Here is a 19045-nt window from a genome sequence, read left to right as displayed (position 1 = left end):
TTCTTTCGCCATTTCTGTGAAAATGCTGAACTTAGAGCAAGCTTTTGTCATGTAAAAAGCATGTTTCTTCCCTTTGTCCTTATTTATATGCATGCACATGCTGATAGGTATGCACGTGTGCTCTTAGTGCATGTGCATTGTCACACAAGTTCTTCTCCTTGTGTTTGTATATATGATTCAAGTCCTGCAGTTCCTGACCTCTCCTACATCTGTGCAGACCCACACAAGAGCTGTTGATCAGCCATTTGAGATGGAAGTATTCACTATTAAGATGTAATGAAAAACTTCAGTAGATGGTGACTTTAGCCAAGGCACTGTACGTAATTTACTGAAACATCATTTGCTATCATTGCAGAAAACCATAGCTGAATTTCTTGAATATTGGTACTTTACTCATGAAGTAGGTGTATGCATCAGTAGGAATAATAACTGTGCATGTAGCCATAAAAGGTGGTATTTCTGGAAACAGTGCCTCATGCAGGTAACATCTCCATGTGCAGGGGACAGGATACACATTCTAAAGCGGGGCAAGCCAGTGCATTCTCTATTTCATAAAACAGCATACTACAGCTTGGAGCCCTCCTTATATTTTAAGAAAAGGCTCCGTTGTTAAAAGCAGCTGAAAAGTGTGCCAATCCTTGCTTCTACTTTCATGATCACTTCATATCATTCAGCCCCCCAAAATGCTGCAGTTTCTTTTAATGTTGTGTATCATACCAATCAATGCTAGTGGACTCTCCATGTGATCACCTTTTCACATCTTGTTGGATCAGCCAGTGATCCCACAAGAAAATGCCATGCACGGCTCATTGAAATCAGTGGAAGATGCTGCTTTGACATCTGAAGCATGATGTACATGTCCTGTACTTGTATTTAGCTGCCACCTGACAGGTATAGTATGTGGAAAATACATGCTAGGCACTTCAGTTTTCTAGGGTCCATCTGGGTCCTCTCTCTCGGTTGTATATGTTGCTGTAACATACTGATATCCTTGATATCTGATTTACCCTAAGGGAAAACTGAAATCCCAGATTTTCAGTTATGAAAGATTTTTGGTGATTGTCAATTTTGAGAATTCTCAAATTTGACTCACCAGTTCAGTCATATGTTTGCTATAAAGGATGAGAACATTGGAGCTCAGCCTGATATGGGGCAGCATCAAGCACTGTCATTGTTATTTCCCTGCTGTGTTAGATTGTTCTCTTACATAAATTGTCTGATCTGTTTCTGACAAGCCAGATGTTTGCTTACTGTCCTTGTATTCATTTTATTTATTTACTGGGGTTTTGTTGTGTGTTTACTGTTATACCATATATGGTCCCAGTCCTGCAATCTGATCCTGTAGGCATGTAGTGTCTCCCTGCAGGCATGTAGTGCTGCACAGGGATGGAGGACTTGCCAGACAATGTTACAGGACTGGAGATCTATATACTAATTACATGGGTTTTCTTGTTTTTGTTTTGTTTTGTTTTTTTACTGTCAATCAGAACTGACACTTACTGCTGACCTGATCCAGCTGTTAGCAAAAACAGAGAGCTTTCTTCTAGAAGAGACTTTATAAGCAGGGCCAACACCTTGAGCAAGGACTGGAAGCTGTGAGATGTGTCACACCTTTTGCAAATTTGGGGCTTGGGCTGGAGTTGGCAGGTGTCAGCACCTCGCGTCTCTCTTCTTCCATTTTCTGACCTAAACCAAAGGAGTCTTCACTGGTTAAGAGATTAAGGCCAGAAACAATAGACTAGAAATATGGGTTCTTTTCACAGTTATGGGTAAATCGTATTTTTCCTTCTGTGTCCTGGATTCTTTGCCTACAAAGTGAGGGATGATAATAATAGTGCTTATCTCTGTAAATACTTTGCTCTCCTGGGGTGAAAAATACAAAATAAGCGTGAAGTATTATGACTTATTACATCCGATGGAAATTCTTATACTGATCACATTTGCTTTTCTGTTGGTTTGGTATTTCTTTAAATGTTTAGGGAGAATCATAGTGAAATTGAAAGACGCAGGAGAAATAAGATGACGCAGTACATCACCGAGCTGTCTGATATGGTACCCACTTGCAGCGCGTTGGCTCGTAAACCTGACAAGCTGACAATTCTCCGGATGGCAGTTTCACACATGAAATCAATGAGGGGTACTGGAAACAAATCTACTGATGGAGCTTATAAGCCTTCGTTTCTTACAGAACAGGTAGATTTTTCACAAATGTCTGTTTTCTCTGGTTTGTGGACCTGAATGATGTGAGCAAGTGCTGAGAGGAATAGTCTGATCCTTCACTGTTTTTATCGCTTTGTGTTGTAACTGGTGTGAACTAAAATCTCCAAGATATGAATGCAGACAGTTTTTTTTGTGACTGTTTGGAACTGATCTTGATCATATGACAAATTCCTCTCTCTGAAGCAGCAAACTGGGCACTTTAGTCCTGATCACAGCAGAGGGTTCTTATCACTGAAATCTGTCCATCTGAAAAGAAGTCACTTGCTGTCTCTTGTCGTGAAGAGGGATAATCACCCCCAGAAAACGGTTCTTCCCGTCCTAACATAGATTCTCTAAAATAGGCAAAACGAATCTGTAAAGACTCGTATCTTCCTCCTGAATTTAGAGGAAGAATAAAAAACATGTTTATTCTCAATGCCTAAGTTCTAGACAGCTGAACTGAGATGAGATGAATTGCATCTGCACTGGCTGAGATACTTCTCTCTCAACATTTTTGATGGAAGGAGAAAGATGCACCCAGTACTCAAAGGAAGACTGAGTTCARCTGAGCACACTGGAAATTCATACCACCTTCATTGTTTTTGAAGTCCTAGGGGTGTAATGTGCATTTTTGTGGCTGGAACAATTTAAGTACTTACACATGTAGGTTATGGCTAGAGGCAGTGCTTCTTTCTGATAGACAAACAGCAGCTGCTGCTGACCTCTCTGTTCACATCTCCCTTATTCTGGCTTTCCTGGAGTGTGCTTCTGGAGGCATGGTGTCATTCAACCAGTTTTCTGTAGGGCAACCTAGACACTTCTCATTGCATCTTGCTTTTTGAACCTTGAAGAATGGAAGTGTTTTTTTATCTTCACCTTTGTTAATATTATTATTAAAACAGGTCTCATTATCCTTTGTATAGTGCAGCTAGCTGTGCACTGAGTGTTTATTTGTTTGTTTGTTTGTTTTTAAGTAAGTGTTTCAGAATATATATGCTTTCTCTACAATGAAGAAATAGAAGTCAATAGAAGCAGACGGTCTATTTAAAGTGTTTCTCAAGATGAGTTATGCATTTCTCTTGGGCCTTAGAAATATTTATCCATTTATGATCCTCACCTTATCAGCTAGTATCTGCCACTTTCACACCAGCATATTGTGCTCTCTAACCTGCAGCAGGGCTTGGATTGTCCAAAACTCCTTGTCTAAGTTTCAGATGTAGTAACTTGCTGGTATACTGTAACAAGTTCTGGTAGTCAATGGAGCCACCAAGCTAAGGCTGTGCAAGCTTGTTTTTTGTGAATGAGGTGAAAGTTGTCTTTCTTGGACATGAGAGAGCACTAAGGTTTTCAAGCTCTGTTAACCATAGGTAGCATTTTTATGATACATGCAAACAGCTGTTTGCATATGCAGTTCAAGGTATTGGATGTCCAGATCTAGTGTCTGAAAGTGAGGCACAGAAACACTTTGATTTTCAACACCTACTATCCCCCTTCCAGTCTGAGGTGGAATCAGGTCTCTGGGTGCTGTGTCTCAGGAGGGTGCGTGAGTATGTCAGAACAGAAGTGCCTGTGACCCTGAGTGGGGGACCATATAACAGCAGTGTACTCAGTGGAGAGAACAGCCAGTAAAGAAATGCTAAAGACAAGGGCACTCCAAACTCTGTGTCTCTGAAGCTTCATATTCAGAGGTTGGAAAAGGTAAGCCAGAAATGATACAACTTTCTTGTTTAGTGGCTTGGGTCCTCTAATGGGAGAGGAAGCTGGGGATTCCTGTCCTCATTCCCATTACAGTTCTTTCTTTTACCCAGTGCCTGTTTGATCTACAAACAGAGCTAGTCCAGGGCTGGGGGTTAAGGGAAAGGCCAGTTGGTTTCTTTCCAATTAAATTATCCAGAACATTTAATTAAGGGATGGGATTTTTGGCTCTTCATTTCCTTTGTTTGTACTCTTAGATTACTTTTTTTTTTTTAATATTAGATACCCATCACACAATATGCCATAAGTTTTAGTTACTTAATTTTCCTAAAGTGCATTGAGATCACCAGATGAAAGATAATAAAGGAAAACAAAGTGGTGTTTGTTATTGGGATCAGCAATTTATGTCTTGCTGCAAGATTGGATGTGTAGTTGCATCAATACTACGTGGAAAATGTCTGCCTACATTGTGATCAGCTACTAAAATCACAAGAAAATGCTACTGTGTGGGGGTGGCAGATGTGTTATTTGATTTCCTTTTCTTGCTGGCATTCTAATCAAATCCTTTCTTTGGAAGGAACTGAAACATCTTATCCTGGAAGCTGCAGATGGGTTCCTGTTTGTAGTTGCAGCTGAAACCGGAAGAGTAATCTATGTATCAGATTCTGTGACTCCTGTGCTGAACCAGCCACAGTCTGAATGGTTTGGCAGCACTCTCTATGAGCAGGTTCATCCAGACGATGTGGAGAAGCTGCGGGAGCAACTATGCACATCTGAAAACTCTATGACAGGTCAGATATCTGATGGTGTACCAGTGGTTCTTTGTATTATGGACCCCTCCAGAGTTCATCTGATATCCAAAATGTCTGTTTTAAAAATCTGGTAAAAATAAAGTTCAGCAAGATTAGACTGTCTTTTTCTTGCAGGCAGTGCAATAATATAGGTCCCCTTTTGCATAACTGCGTTCTGTCAGCTACTACTACAACTGCAGTCAGTGTGTAAGCCACCCTCGCGTAGCTCTGCCTTCAGACTTCTGACTTGGCTAGGTTTGGAATCTGGATTATTTTCAGGCTTGGTCTAGAAAAATGGATTGTTTTCTTTTCRTCTTCAGCGAACTTGCGACTTCTTTACAAATATGCCTTTCTTTATGACAGTGTTTGTTTTGAAGGCAGCAATCATATTTTAGGCTTTTCCATTTTTGTAAAAGTTCCTTGCGGTTTGTTAACGGGAATCCTGGAAAAAAAAATCAAGTGTTTGGCAGCTGAAAACTTTGTGTGGATTTTAAACAGGAGGTTTGCTCCTGAGCAGTGGTGTAAGTTCTTTGCAATTGCTTTATGTTTCATTTGAACCATAAAACTAAAATGCATTTATATCTTCATATTGTAACTGTGGTTTTTACAGTTATCCAAGCTCAAGACTGCCAATGGGAAACCACCTTGTCTTTAATAGAATATGTATATTTTAACTCAAACTTGGAAAGGAGAAAACTCAACTTCTCTTTTTATTCTTCCACAGTGTGTTTATAGGTAAAGGAAAAAAAAAATAGAGGAAAATACATATAACAAAATCYTCTACCATGCAAAGTTACATAATTTCTCTTGCTTTAGTAATTCAGAATCTTGACCTGGTTTGATGGAAGTTTTGTTGTGTTTCTTAACTGAAAGGATAGTAGTGCAGTTCTGAGTGAACCTGCATGCTGTTTACAGCTTCCATATCAAAACAGTGCCAAATTCATGGTTTCCTGTGGTTTGGATGTGATGTGGTTTTGGCAGAGCTTTCCTTTGTTCAAATTGGACACTCAAAGCAAAATTCTGTGGTGAAAATCCAGATGAATCAAAACCAAGTGAACAGTTAGGGGAACCTGTGCAGAACAAAACAGCTGACTTTCATACCACTTCAAAATGTATGTGTCAAACTTAATAAAAACAGTGACTGTGTACTTTATTATATAGCATTCTAATGTATGTACCATCTTCCTGTAAGAAGTCGTTGCTCCAGAGCCTCAGTGAACCATATTTATTGCTCAGTTAGTAAGCTTAACCTGCTCAAACAAGAGCAAGACTAGACAAATGCAGAGCACTTCTAAAATCCAGCTCTTCCTGTATTTCAGTTTGAACTATGTGCTTTTCTTTTACACTGAATTTGTCTTTAGTCAATGGAAAAAGAAGTTCAAATAATAATATTGGTAGGGCTAAATCTTTCTCCTGCTTGAGTCTTTTGGAGTTGCCAGACTGACACAGAAGGCTTTTAATCTGCCATATATGGACCGCTGAAAATTTTCCCAGTGTGAGGAAAGCATCAGCCTGTGTAGAGCCAGGGTTGCTTGCTTAACTGTGCTCCTTATGGTGCACAGGCAGGCCAGATGTAGAAAGATGCTTTTGAAGGGCTGGAGAGCATGTGGAACTACAACCATTTCAAGCAAGTACAAATACAAAAAGGTTCGTAATCACCCCTAACTGTAGTGGGTACATTGTGCAAGTTGCAAAGTTTTCACGGTTACATGTACGGTGCGATTTTTTGGTCAGCAGAACATCTCACTAGCCATAAGCATGATCATCAGTCTGCCTCTGAATCAAACATAAGCATGTAGTTGTACGAACATCATCTCTCATAAGATCATCATAGAAAGAACAGATTTTTCAGATTTTTTTTTTTACTGGATTTTTCTAGCTTTTTTTAGTAAAATTAATGTAAAGTAAGTAACATCTTAACATAATCCTACTTTTTGAGTTGTTTTGATGTAAAGATGCAACTGATGAAGTATGTTTAATTAACAGTAGTTTTGTTAAAGTCTGTGAAGCATAGAAATAAATGGAAAGCTCTCTAGTTTTGGTTTTAAACTTGAAATTTTTTGATTCTGTAATGTACTATTAAATATAAGGAGCTCTCTTCTTTAAGGACTGTTGGTTCAGTATCAATTCACTTATAAGCCGTGTGCAATGGGACTTCAGGAGCATCACTCTTGCTCATTCCTTGAGGTACCTTTCTGTAGACAATGTGATTCTGGAGTCTGTTCAACCAGTTACATTTCCCTTTCTGTAGCACAAGCCACACTCAAAGTAGCAGCAGATTGTGACAAGTATGATTAAAATGAAATAGTGTACTGAATAGAAATAATAAGTGACTTAGTGACATTTTAAAACAAGTTAAGTAGGCAGATGTACTTCTTTAAGTCTCTGTTTATCAAATCAGTTGGGCAGTCCCCAAATCTCTCTTGCTTTCCAGGGTTACGTTTCATGCAGAACAAAGGGCAATGCAGAGCTTGAAAGAGATGCAAACTGCAAGGCAGCCAGCTGTGTGTTGGGGGTTTTTTGTTTGTTTGTTTGTTTTCCCCTCTACTCAAAGTGAAGTTCACCACAGGCAGCAGGAAAACCTTCATCTCTTAGTGACCTCCAGCTGTTAAGCACAGGGGCTGCTTAGGGAGAAAGAGGGACTTTGAGGTGAAAGTGCAATGAATATTACAACTTTTAGTTTTCTTCTCCTCCCCACCTTCTCAGGACCCATTTTCTCAACCCTGTAATCTTGAATTAGGGAAGCAATGACAGCATCTTGACAGAGAAGAAATGTCACCCGCCTTGTATCAGATCAGAGCAGTGGCCTTTGACTATATTTGTGTTGCCCTGTTATGAACGCTGATCGTTATCACTACTTTACTGGGATTTCCCCAGCACCCCTGAGCAGTCCTGCTGCACAGAGAAGCTGCTCCAGATCCTGAGGTCTTGTGAGGCTGCCATTGCCAGAGGGAACCAACAGAGAGCAAGCTAGTGGAGAAAGCAGGCTTCCTCTTGCATTTCTGCCCCTAGGAATAAGACTGGGCTGTGGTTGCATGAGTGTTTCTTTGGCAGTCACACCAGCTTATGCAATCCTCACCTCATTTTACCCTCTCTTCCTTTGGCATTGGCGTGGTACTACAGTGAGTCACGTGAAGAGGGCTGACCTAGCTGAAAGCTAACCTAAGCAAAAAAAAAGCTTGGTTTTTAGTAGAGGCAGCTTCCTGGCCTGCTTTATTTGTAGGGTTGCATGAACTCTTGTGCTAGCACAAGAGAGGAGGGGGAAGTGAATAGTCAAGGGTAAGGAGAGGATGGGACTTCAAGAGCAGTAAAAGTGTATGCCAAATTGGAGTGATTGTTTAACTATGGCTTAAAATACATGGTGTGTTTTGGGAGTTAATTGCATGCTCTATTTTTAATTCTCTGGTTATGGGGAAGAATGGTTGGTTTCTAATTCGTTTTATATCCTTGGAGATTTTATTCCCTGGATATGGTAAAATTGTCTACTTGTTTATTGTATGTAATTGCTAACACATTGTAACAACAGGAAAGCTGAACTGTGAAGTATATGTATGACTCAAAATGCTCTAGAAAAGAAAGCAGCTGAGACTTTGATGATAGCAACAAATGGTGTTCCCAAGAAGACTTTATGTGCGTCATGGGCATGATTAATCAGAATGGGGCACATATTCAGAGTAATAAATTATTTTCCTTCTTTGTTCTTGGAAATCTCCAGAAGGAAAAAACAAATCACTTTAAATATGGATGAAGATCAGATCCCACAGTAGGATCCATTAGCAAAGACCTCTTTGCTCTTAGGATGCACTGATGAAACTTGGTGGATTTGGGGTTTTTGATGTAGGTTCAGGGGTGGAAGTTGTGGAGTGGCTGAATAACAACACACAGTGGAATCCTAGTGCAAGTGAGAACTCTAAACAACTGCAAGCAACAAACCTCAAAGGGGAAAAGGATAGACAGTGCTAAGAAAGAATTAAGCACAAAAAACCCCCCACAACTTCTGAAGAAGACCTCAGTTACAATTACTCTCCAAAAAATGACTGAGTAAGTATTGTTGTAAACTCTCCTTTAGTTAAAATATAACAATCCAGAATGCTTTGCCAGATTGATTTCTGCCAATCTAATTATCCATAAACAGTTCATGAGGGAGTAGAATGAGGAATATAGGTACCTCTGTATGGTTCCATGATGTATCTAATTCAAGGCTGTGAGGCCAGCGTCTCCAGTGGTGTAAATGAGAAACATTGAAGTTTAAATTCAGCACTGAGCTCCAGTCAGCGTGGCTCATAATAACCCAGCTATACTGTCTTCCTTCAGCCTTGCTCCCTATAGCTGAGACAAGTCAGGGAGCAGCATACAGGATCCTGTTTGTGGCACTGAGCCTATCGGGACCCTCATGTTCAGAAGGAATCCTTGCAAACTGTTTTAACAAAATAGTTAAGGGGGGGCTGAAACTCTGAACCTGTGACTGCAAGAAAGTGATGAAAACCAGAACGCCTTATTTAAATATAACTAAGTCAAGTTAGTTTGCTAACTGAAAAGATGAATTGAGGTTACTTCTGGACAGAACTTGTATGCCAAGTTTAATCTTGGCACAGTGTTTTATTGCCAGATTTTATAAGTACAAAAAAGTAGAACTTTACGATGGAAATGGTGACTGACCACAGCAAGAGTTGAGCTGATAGGTACCTTTCTAGAAAAAAAGGCCATTGTGTGACAACTTACTGTGGTTCATGAGCATTATGGAAACGTCACTTCATGTTATACAAGCAGAGATTTGGGCTGTGAAACCTGTCTCGCAGAACATTCAAATAATGTATTGTCCTGTGATGATGGTTTCAGTATCTGCTTTCACATGCAGTTTCCAACTGCAGTGTCCAACTGCAAAGCTTTCTGTTACCAGGCAGAGTTCGTACACGCAGCTACAAAATCCAAATGCTGTAGCTAGAGTCAGATTGTCTGTAAAAATGAGAAAAGTAGTGTTAAACTCAAAAGAGAACTATGTCAGAGACCAGTGGAGAAGTAAAGAAGAGCTTTCAACAGCACTGAACAGGTGGGGAGTGCTCAAAAAATAATAAATAGCCATGTGAGAGGGAAACTTAAGAATAACTTTTCTTTCTGAAAATCAAAGCAGAATTTTTCTATGCTGTAAGTTGTCTTACACCTCCATGTCAACTTTCCAACTGTGGTTTCTGCATGATCTTTTTAAAAAAAAGGTTTTCTTTTATGCACACAACCAGTCTGTGAATGTGAATGTGACTGTTATTCATAATTACTGTTAACTGACTTGAACTAATGATTCAGAAGAGACCCCAACTGATATGAAGGAAGAGTTGAATGAAACTCTTATTTGGCTGCATATGCAAAATTATCTGTAGAGAGTATTCAGAGACTAACTTGAGGCTGCCCCAAAATTCAGCTCTGGTAAATTATACCTTAGACGTTGTCATCATCAGTAATAGTAAAAACTCATGATTAATGACAAAGTAATGCATTATGAAGACATTTCATTAATGAGATGATTTCTGCAATATATTGGCAAATCAGGGAGCTTCTTCAAATCCAGTGACAGCTGAAAATTGGGTCAACTTCACTGACACTATTTATAAAAGAAAAATCTGCTATAAGTATTGGTGTATAATTATTATTATTGGTACATAATTTTATGCCAAAAAGTATAATCTGTCAGATGCCCTTTCTTTGTGTGTTTTGTTGAAATTAAGATACTTTCCAAAAGTGGATGCTTTCCTATCCAGAGCTGTTAAGACTCCTTGAAAAAGGAAGGTTCCCTGTTGTTCAGATAAGCGTGTTCTTGTTGAGACAGTTGACAGAACTAAGAGCTGTAGTAAAGCTCCTTTGGGTTTCTGTTCTCCAGCTCTTTGGTACTGAAGAGCACATTTGTCAGAGGTTTGTGTGTCAGAAAGGTACTCCACGTGTGGAGGGCTGCTTCAAGTGACAGCATTTTCTTTCTTTCTTGTTTTTTCTTCTGTGAATTCTTTTAAGTACGTGAACCCTAAAGAACCATCTGCCTCTGAAATGTGCCCAGCCCAGCAGCTTAGGAAGTCAGAGTACAGAGAATTAAAACCAGATCTCAGTATTTTGCATTTTAACATCTTAGCACAGACTGTCTGACCTGACCTAGTATGACTGTTAACCTCTGGACAGGTAGGGAAGGAGCTGTAATATTTTTTTTGTTATAGACAGAGAGTTAATGGCTACATGTGCCTTTTATCGCGAGGTAAAACAGTGGTTCAGCAGTAGCTGTTTTCATTGAGCGTCCATAAAATGAAAGAACCTATACTGTGAAAAGAAGCAGACATCTAGTAAATAATATGGAGCATAGCAGGCAGGTGGATGATGAGGAGAGTAAGTTTCCGTATACATTATGTGAGATGTCCTGAGATCTTTTATGTCTCTGTAGGGTTTCTGAACCTTGGCTCTTAAAATGTCATGTGATTTTTATTTTATTTTTTCCCCCCTCCACACGCAGACCACTTCATTCCTTGGAAGGGTGGAGGCCCGAGTCTGCTGTGCCAGGATTATTGCACCTGCAATGGAAGGGAACAGAGAGATTTTTGAAAACAGAAGCTCTCACACTGAGTTTGTCCCGTCTCGATCAGGACATGAATTCTTGGAACATATTGTTGCCGTGTTCTTTTATAAGATGTATAAAAGTGATTCATGTGAACCGAGTAGTTTAGATTTCAACCTGGTTTTGCTGTAGAAAAAGCCAATTCTGGCAAGACATCTTTTCCTATTTTAAGTGTGAAATCTTGGGAGAGATTTGGCTCACTGCTGGCAACTACCAAATCACCATGTGATACCTGTTTTTCAGTGAAGTTATGCAGTCCCACTGGCTTTGCTGAGAAGGAAGATGCAACGGTTTCCATACACACCAGCCTGTTGCCGTGCCATTGTTCCAAAGAAAAATATCTGCCTGCGGCTTTGTGGACTGTTTGTTCTTGTAGCAGGAAGGTTGCGGTGCCAGCCCGAGATAGCCTTTGAACTTAGGCAGTGCCGAACATAGGAATTAGTGATTTTTCAGCTTCCTTTTGTTCAGCAGATGAGGTTTTTAAGTGTAGGTTGGAGAAAATGAGTGTTTTCTTTCCCCCAGCCCCATTCTGTTCTCAAGCAAATGAATTAGTACGGTAAATACTCAGGAGCAGAGAAGAAAGCTGTGCCTGTTTGGCATGTACGTCTTGGGCATCCCCCTAGGATTTGCTTGGAAGTGGTGCCTAGAGCCTGGGTGTTTTCAGGTTCTCTTTTGACATTGTTTGATTCGGTCCACTACAGTTTGACAACTCCGCACAACAAAATAGAAAAGCTTAGTGGATGAGCGGGCTGTCTGAGTCCGAATGTGCTGAGGTCCAGGAGGAAGACAAGGAAAGTTTTAAATATGCTGTGTATTAAATTACATATACTGGATTAAATGTTTCCTTTACAAGTGAATTGCCCTGTTTTTCACTTGAAGTGTATGAAACAAATTCTTCCTTTGGTTGTGGCTATGTGACCAGTGGCAGGGGTCCAGTAATCTTGCAGGGGTGAAAACAGAGGGTGGAATTTGGCTTTTTGTGTTGGTTGTGTGAGAAAGAGGACTTTCAGCTTTAGAGGGGCCAAATTTCTAATGCCATTCCTACCCTATGAGACACTGAATGTTACTACAGCAATGAGAAAAACCTAGTYTGCTGTCAAAAAATAGGTACTTTCAAATGATCATATTTTAAATGTATGGTACATTTAATCTCTTTAATTTATTCCAAGAGAATTTTGTTTTGCTTCAGTCTCCAGGGCTTTTTCCAGGGAGGAAAAAAAAATCCCAAATGTTGAGAGAAGCCAGCTATGTATAAAACAGTTCATAAAGCAACTCCTACACACACACAGTGATCCAGTGGTCTCCCTGCTGCTGAGGCACTCTGTTTGGGTGGGTAGTCCTGGCAGGAAAACCAGTGATAATAAATTGAATTTGTAAATGACTTTGCTAATTGTCACGGTTGTTTAAAGAGGTTAGTACATGTTTTTACCAAAATAAGGAAGCAGCTATAGCTTAGACCTACTGCACCTGAATAGCATTAGGGAATGTTTTTAGGGTGGCTTTTCAGGTGTGCGGGCATGCATGTGCAAGCGAGTTGTGCGGTTATTTCCCTTTAGTCTTCACTGTGCGTTTCTCACTTGGAAATTGTCGTGTACTGAAGTCTGTTATCACAGATGTTTGACTGGATCAGTTTCAGTTGCTGGGTTTAAGGGAGTTTTGGGGGTATTTTTTGTAATGTTCAATATTTATTCAACCTGCTCTGTTTTGTTATCCTGTATTCATGCATGATGAAATATATGAGTTCAGCAATTTTTTTCCCCCCTTTAAAAAAAATTCTAGTGTTCCACAAATGCCTAACAAAAATATTCAAGCTCTTTGGTTAACATATTTCCAATAAAGCACTCACCATGTGCCTCTAAAAGCCTCATGGTGCTGGGTCTGCTTGCAGCCTTCTATAAATCTCTCGTGCTTCACTGCTTGCAATGGGAGTTCCACGGATGCTGGTAGGGTGCAGTATTGGCCTTAACATCTGTCCTGTGGAGAAACAGCTTTCTCTTCAGCCTAATTTGAATGTTACACTGTCTCAGTTAAGCTCATATAATGCACTAATGTATGTTGTTATATGTGTGATGAGTTGCAGCATCAAACTAGGGAGGCACAAGGAAGGTGCCTTGGAGTGACAGTGTTCCACCCCCAGTATCACTTGTTCCAAAAGGAGAATCATTGAGCAGTATCCCATACTGGTGTCTGCCTTCCTTCTGTCCTTAGCTCAAGCTCTCCTATTTCTTATTATTGGGACAGCAGAGGCAGGACTTCCCCCATTCTTTGTTCCTTCCCTAGATGCCCAGCAGCTTCCTGGGACCATGGCACCCACTTGCTCCTACCTGGTATCCTGCACAGAGTCACATGGAAGGAAATGCCTGCCATGCATAAGCACATCACCAGGGTTGTTGTATGGCCCATTGTCAGTTTTCTGTGATTTGTTCTGTTTTCCTTCATTCCAGTTATATTTAGTCAAGTGTATTAACAGGCTGATGGCAGATATAAACAACAAACAAGCAAAAAACCTAAGAAGCAGGCTTTAGTTAAAAGAGATGATCTCAAAGAAAGCTTAATGCATGAGACAGCTTCTGCCCATTTAGCTTTCAGTGAGGAGCTGGAATGGGAGTACATGCAGGTAAACACAAGCTCAGGATAGAGCTGGTGTGCGGTTGTCTCCAAGGGTACTGATTCCTGTCCAGATGTAGTTGAAGTTATTCCAGGGCTAACTGTGAGTTCGGCTCTAATGCTTAGGCCTCAATAAGAAGTGGCAGCACCACACTGTGAATTTTTCAACCTTTATTTAACACTCCCTGAGGATGTGTGTGATCAGGTTCAGTTTCCTCTTTTGCCTGAGGGGACTTGAAAACGTTCTCCAGCTTCCCAGACAGGACCCTAAATACCAACTTCTGGAATATTCTGTAAGGTGAAGGAGATGGGAGACTGAGCTCTTCATCTCTCCCATTTTATGCTATCCTACTTCATCAAAGCAAAAATGACTGTAACCTCGTTTTTTCTAATTGTGTATTAAGCTAGGTAGACATACACTGCAGATAGAATCAAGACCAAAGTGTGTCTTTGTCACATTAAACTCATCAGAGACTTTTCCTCAACAAAATATAGTTAGCCTATACACACGTCATGTTCCTAACTACTATATATAATTCTRCATTTAGGTGAGTAGGCAAACAATTTAGTCAAGTATTAGAATTTTGAGAAGATGGTTAATAGCAAGGATAAATTAACATTTACATTAGTTAAAAATCAATAGAAATCGCATTATTTAAAAAAAATAAACGCTGGTCTGATACTTTTGTATCTTTACAGCTTYGGGTACATTTCAGAGGGAAATGAAAAGCCCAGGTGACTGGGTACCTACTGGTGGGAATTGCTCCCCACTGCTACTGTTTGACTTACTAATTGGCAAAAAGCAGGGCTCAAGGAATACAGAACAGTCACAGGAGAGTCTCTTCTCAGCTTGTACAGTGTGGCACCATAGATGGTATAAATGTGATTTAAATCCTGCTTTAAATCAGCAAAAAATATGGAGTCTTGATCATCTATTTTAATTTTGCTTTACATTTGTAAAAACTATTATAAAATATTATAAAATATTATTATAAAGTATTGCCGCATTTCAGCTGAAGGTGCAGAGGGCTCGGAGATACCACATTCCTGCAAGTTTCGTGACATTTGTAGCTAGGTACAGTTGAGAGACCTGATAAGTGACTGCACAGAGAAAGGCAGACATATTAATTTCTCGCTTTCTTTGATGCTTATCAATGAGAGACAAAACCGAAAATGGTGAAGGTTGCTTTGTCTCAAATTCATGAAATACATTAATGCCTTTGGGCACATATCAGAAGTGGATAAAGCTATGATTTTAACTAGTTTTGTATTGTTGAATACAGTCAGAACATGCTTTGCATTTGAATTTGATTCATTCACCAATTGCAGGTGATAATCCTTCAGCTTAATGAGTGGACTGTTTCTGGCAGCCAGGTATAGYTGTATTTTAGAACCAATAGCTCTCCTTACCATTAGCAAACAAGAAGAGGAAAACAAGTATATCCTTATTTTTTTCTATTCCCAGCTGGTTGAACAAACCCATCATCGAACTGAACTAGTTGAAAAAAGAAAGTGAATAAGAAATTGTCTTTATTCCTGTGAAAATGTCAGATATTTTCAAGACTTGGTTTAGACCTGTRTCGAGTTCTGGGTCCATGTGCTGATTTGTGATCTTTCACCAGTTCAGTGGTTTGACTGTCTTCATGGTTTTTTTGGCAGAAAATATGTATTACTTCAATGTGGCTACTTTACCATAATCCTGTCAAAATATAAAGCAAAAGGCTTTTTGATACATTGATTTTATAAAAGGCTTGTTAAAAAAAAAAAAACAGAAGTAAATGTAAAATCCATTAAAGGACTATTTTTAACTAGCCTGCAGAGATATACTGGTTCTGAATTTTGAGGGGGAAAACAAATGTCACTATACAGTAGAACTTTACAGTGTTGTCTCAGGCTATAGTTTAACATCACCTGAGGATTTAAGGCACTGTTAGATCTGAACTTACATCAGTGGACATTTGCTTTTTTCTATTTTCATAGTATGGAGACTTTTGCATATAATTCACATGTCTTGAGTCTTCAAAAAGAGCATTGAAACGTATAATGATGTTCTGCCYCATACACCTTATTTTAATTGAGCTAAAGCAGTAGTCTGTTAAAACAACCAGACAGCTTCCATGGACCTTTTGTTCTTCTCTCTCCCCCCCTCTTTCTCTCTGTCTTCCCCCCCTCCCTCCTTCTTCTTGTGTTACAACTTCTTCCCACAGCAAAATATCTCACAAAATCATCTGCGGCTACTACCATGTTTTCTAATGGGCTGTTTCATGGTGTGTCACTGGCTCACATGGAGCAGACCACAGCAAAATTTTGGAACCGGGTGATACTTGTATTTACTTGCTAATAAAGCATATAACCATGAGGGTTACCTGTTACTGGAATATAATGAAGCACAAGTAATTCAAAATGCAAGGAGCTGAAGCTTTTTTGGCAGAAGTGTTTTTCAGTAAAGCTTCCTGCTGAGCATTCAAGTGAAACAAATAGTTTAATTTAAAAGCTACTTACAGCCTTTATGTATTTATTTGTTATGCAGCTGTGAATGGTAAAAGATTGAATTATATCATTATAGAGTTAGTTTGGATGGCGATCCTGTCGTAGGAGTCTCTGTAGAGGGTACTTTGGAGTAACTGTTTCTGGGGTTTTAGATCCTTTTTTTAGCTAAAGAATCTCTGCTCTCTCTTTTTTTAGGAGCTATTCATATCTTGGATCATTGACAGGCCTGAGTAGTATAATCTTTTCCAGTTCAGGTTTTCCTTCAAATGCATCCGATAGGGTATCAGTCTGTTACAACTAACTGCCCATTATGTGAAATCATGGACTTGGTGATGTTTATTTATTAGTGACTGAACCTAAAAGTGCCTGCAGAGATCACAATGTGTTATGCTGCTGTGTTATGCCTTATACAGACCTATAGCAAGATAAAGCTGCTGCTGCCAAAAGGGTAGAGGGACAATGCAAGGATGAAAAAAGAGAGGATCGTTTCCCACTTTACAGATGAGGAACTGGAATATAAGTATAATGCTGTTGTATTTGTGTCTAGAGAGCGCTTACACATCTGTGTGCTCTTGTCAAAGCTGTTTTATTTATTATACTGAATTTTTCCCATATGTAAGATGACCATTGTAGAGAGTTCTGAATGCATTTAGTCCTTAGAATATTTTTGCTTTTTTATGTTATAACTTAACTTTAAACATGTGCTTTGAATTATTTGCTTCTTTATTTTGTCCAGTTTTTCCAGGTCCATCAGGAGAGAAACTTGCATGTGATCTGTAACACTATCCCTTCAGATAGTCCCTTAAAATTAACTGAATAGCAAGGCTCAAAAGCCTACATAGTTTCCTTTTTAATTTAATTAAAATGATGCATATTTGCCCAGCACTGCAGAGAATTACATGATGCAGACTGGTTAGTCAAACATGAAGGCAGACACAACAGAGACCTTTTGCCCTTATGAGCTTTTATATGAACAATTTGTATTAAGCAAACAGCTGTGTAATGTGGGGGTTTACTTCCTATTAAAAAACAAGGAGGGGAAGAAAGCTTTTCAGTTCCCTCCTTGCTGGTCAGTGTCTCCGGTTGGTAAGTAGGGGACAGACAGATTTTTAAAAATAGCTACATTTCAATTGCATTACTTTTTATGACTTTGATTGCTGTTGATTGGATTGGCTCTTCATTCTATTGTAAGAATGTCATAACTTGWTGCTAATGCTTATACAACGCCTTTTGCAATTAGATGATGTAAACCTTGACACCACTAGAGAGGTTAAAATAGTTCCCCTGAGAAGGCAAGCCAGTTAGGGGAACGAGCTTTGGTGGTTTATATTTGTAAGTGGAACATCATCCATCATTAAGGGGTAGGTAGTTCAGAAATTTTTTCATGAGTGCTGAGAAAAAATGAGCTATGTGAGCATGTGCTGGTTCTGAGTAGCATTGTGGAAGTGTGGGTGTTTGACTCAAGTGAAATCTCCTTGTTTCAGTTAATTCATTATAGGTTCGACACTCATACAAGAGGTTATCACTGGTTATAAAGAAAGATAAATCAGCAGTCCAGGCTGTATGCTTTCTGTTTGAAGTGTAATCATGCATATTTCTCATTTATGCTCATAATGTCCTGATAAGCATATAGTTCATTGTGAGATGTTACAGACTTTGAGAATTACTGTAGGTTGTGTTACTGAGAATTATTATCTACAGCTACAGTATGCTGAGAACTCATATTGCTTACATGAGATTGGGCTCTGTCCTAACTGCACCTTCCACCTGCTGGCTAACCACAGGCAAGTCAAATCGCTCCTTTATGCTTCAGTTTCCTCATTTTTAAAATAGGAATAAAGGTATAGATTTCCTTTGAAAGTTGCTTTGCTGACAGGAAGTCCATGCCTGGAGCCAACTATTGTTTATTGATATATTAGTGATGCTTTGTAATGTAGCAATATGTAGAGTAGGCGGTGTATATGGTGCTGCTTACTGCTGCACCATGAAGCAAGCGCTCAAGAGCAGTGGAGCCCTATGCCAGTGAGAGCTCAAGCAGTCTCATAACATTTGTGTGGAGGGTGCGGAGCTTCTTGGTTGATGTGTGYGCYGYATGACGACAGCTGGCAAGTCCTGTGCAGTCYCTGATTTTGTTCCAAGCTGCATAAGGCTGACAGATTTCGCAGTTGTACTGTATTCTTGTGGGATATTGCTATGTCACTGTCCTGGTGGCTTCATTCTTCTGGATGTCTGTGGTTATACTGCTGGGCAGGTGTGCCCACGCAGTGCTGGTACGCACTCTAGCCACATCCTAGCTTGATGTTGGAAGAGACCTGACTACACATAATCTCCCAGTACACTGAGTTTTCTTTGTAGAATGAGAAGTGGGCACAGCAGGAAGGAGCTACAACTTGTTCCTCTAGGTGCCCTGCTGTGAGATTCTGCATGCACCTTCCTCATGTACATGCAACCAAAATCATTGAACGCTGGAAGCACTGCTGTGTTTGTGGCATTTGTGCCCCATTCGGCTTTGCTTGTTATGGCCCAACACAGTCCCACTTTGTGCTTCCAATCCTGCTCTGCCCTAGCCATGTGCCCTTCACCTGGGCATCTGAGGTGCCACCTCCAGTCCTGCCCAGTCCAGCTGGTAGGGACAGGGAGAGACTGGAAGCAACATGTATTTTCTCTGCCCTCC

General features: G+C 39.8%; 1 protein-coding gene across 1 annotated transcript in view; it reads left to right on the top strand.

The window, feature by feature from the left end:
- The window catches only part of ARNT2 (aryl hydrocarbon receptor nuclear translocator 2), an 84491-nt gene that overhangs the window by 10768 nt on the left and 54678 nt on the right, over positions 1 to 19045 (top strand). The window contains exons 3-4 of the mRNA XM_026060564.1: positions 1980 to 2193; positions 4472 to 4685. Coding sequence (XP_025916349.1) covers positions 1980 to 2193; positions 4472 to 4685 — 428 coding nt within the window. The remainder of the gene's footprint in view (positions 1 to 1979; positions 2194 to 4471; positions 4686 to 19045) is intronic.

Source organism: Apteryx rowi, unplaced genomic scaffold (assembly GCF_003343035.1).
Source record: "Apteryx rowi isolate R43461 unplaced genomic scaffold, aptRow1 scaffold_17, whole genome shotgun sequence".
Lineage (NCBI taxonomy): Eukaryota > Metazoa > Chordata > Aves > Apterygiformes > Apterygidae > Apteryx > Apteryx rowi.
This window is presented reverse-complemented; position numbering and strand designations above follow the sequence as displayed.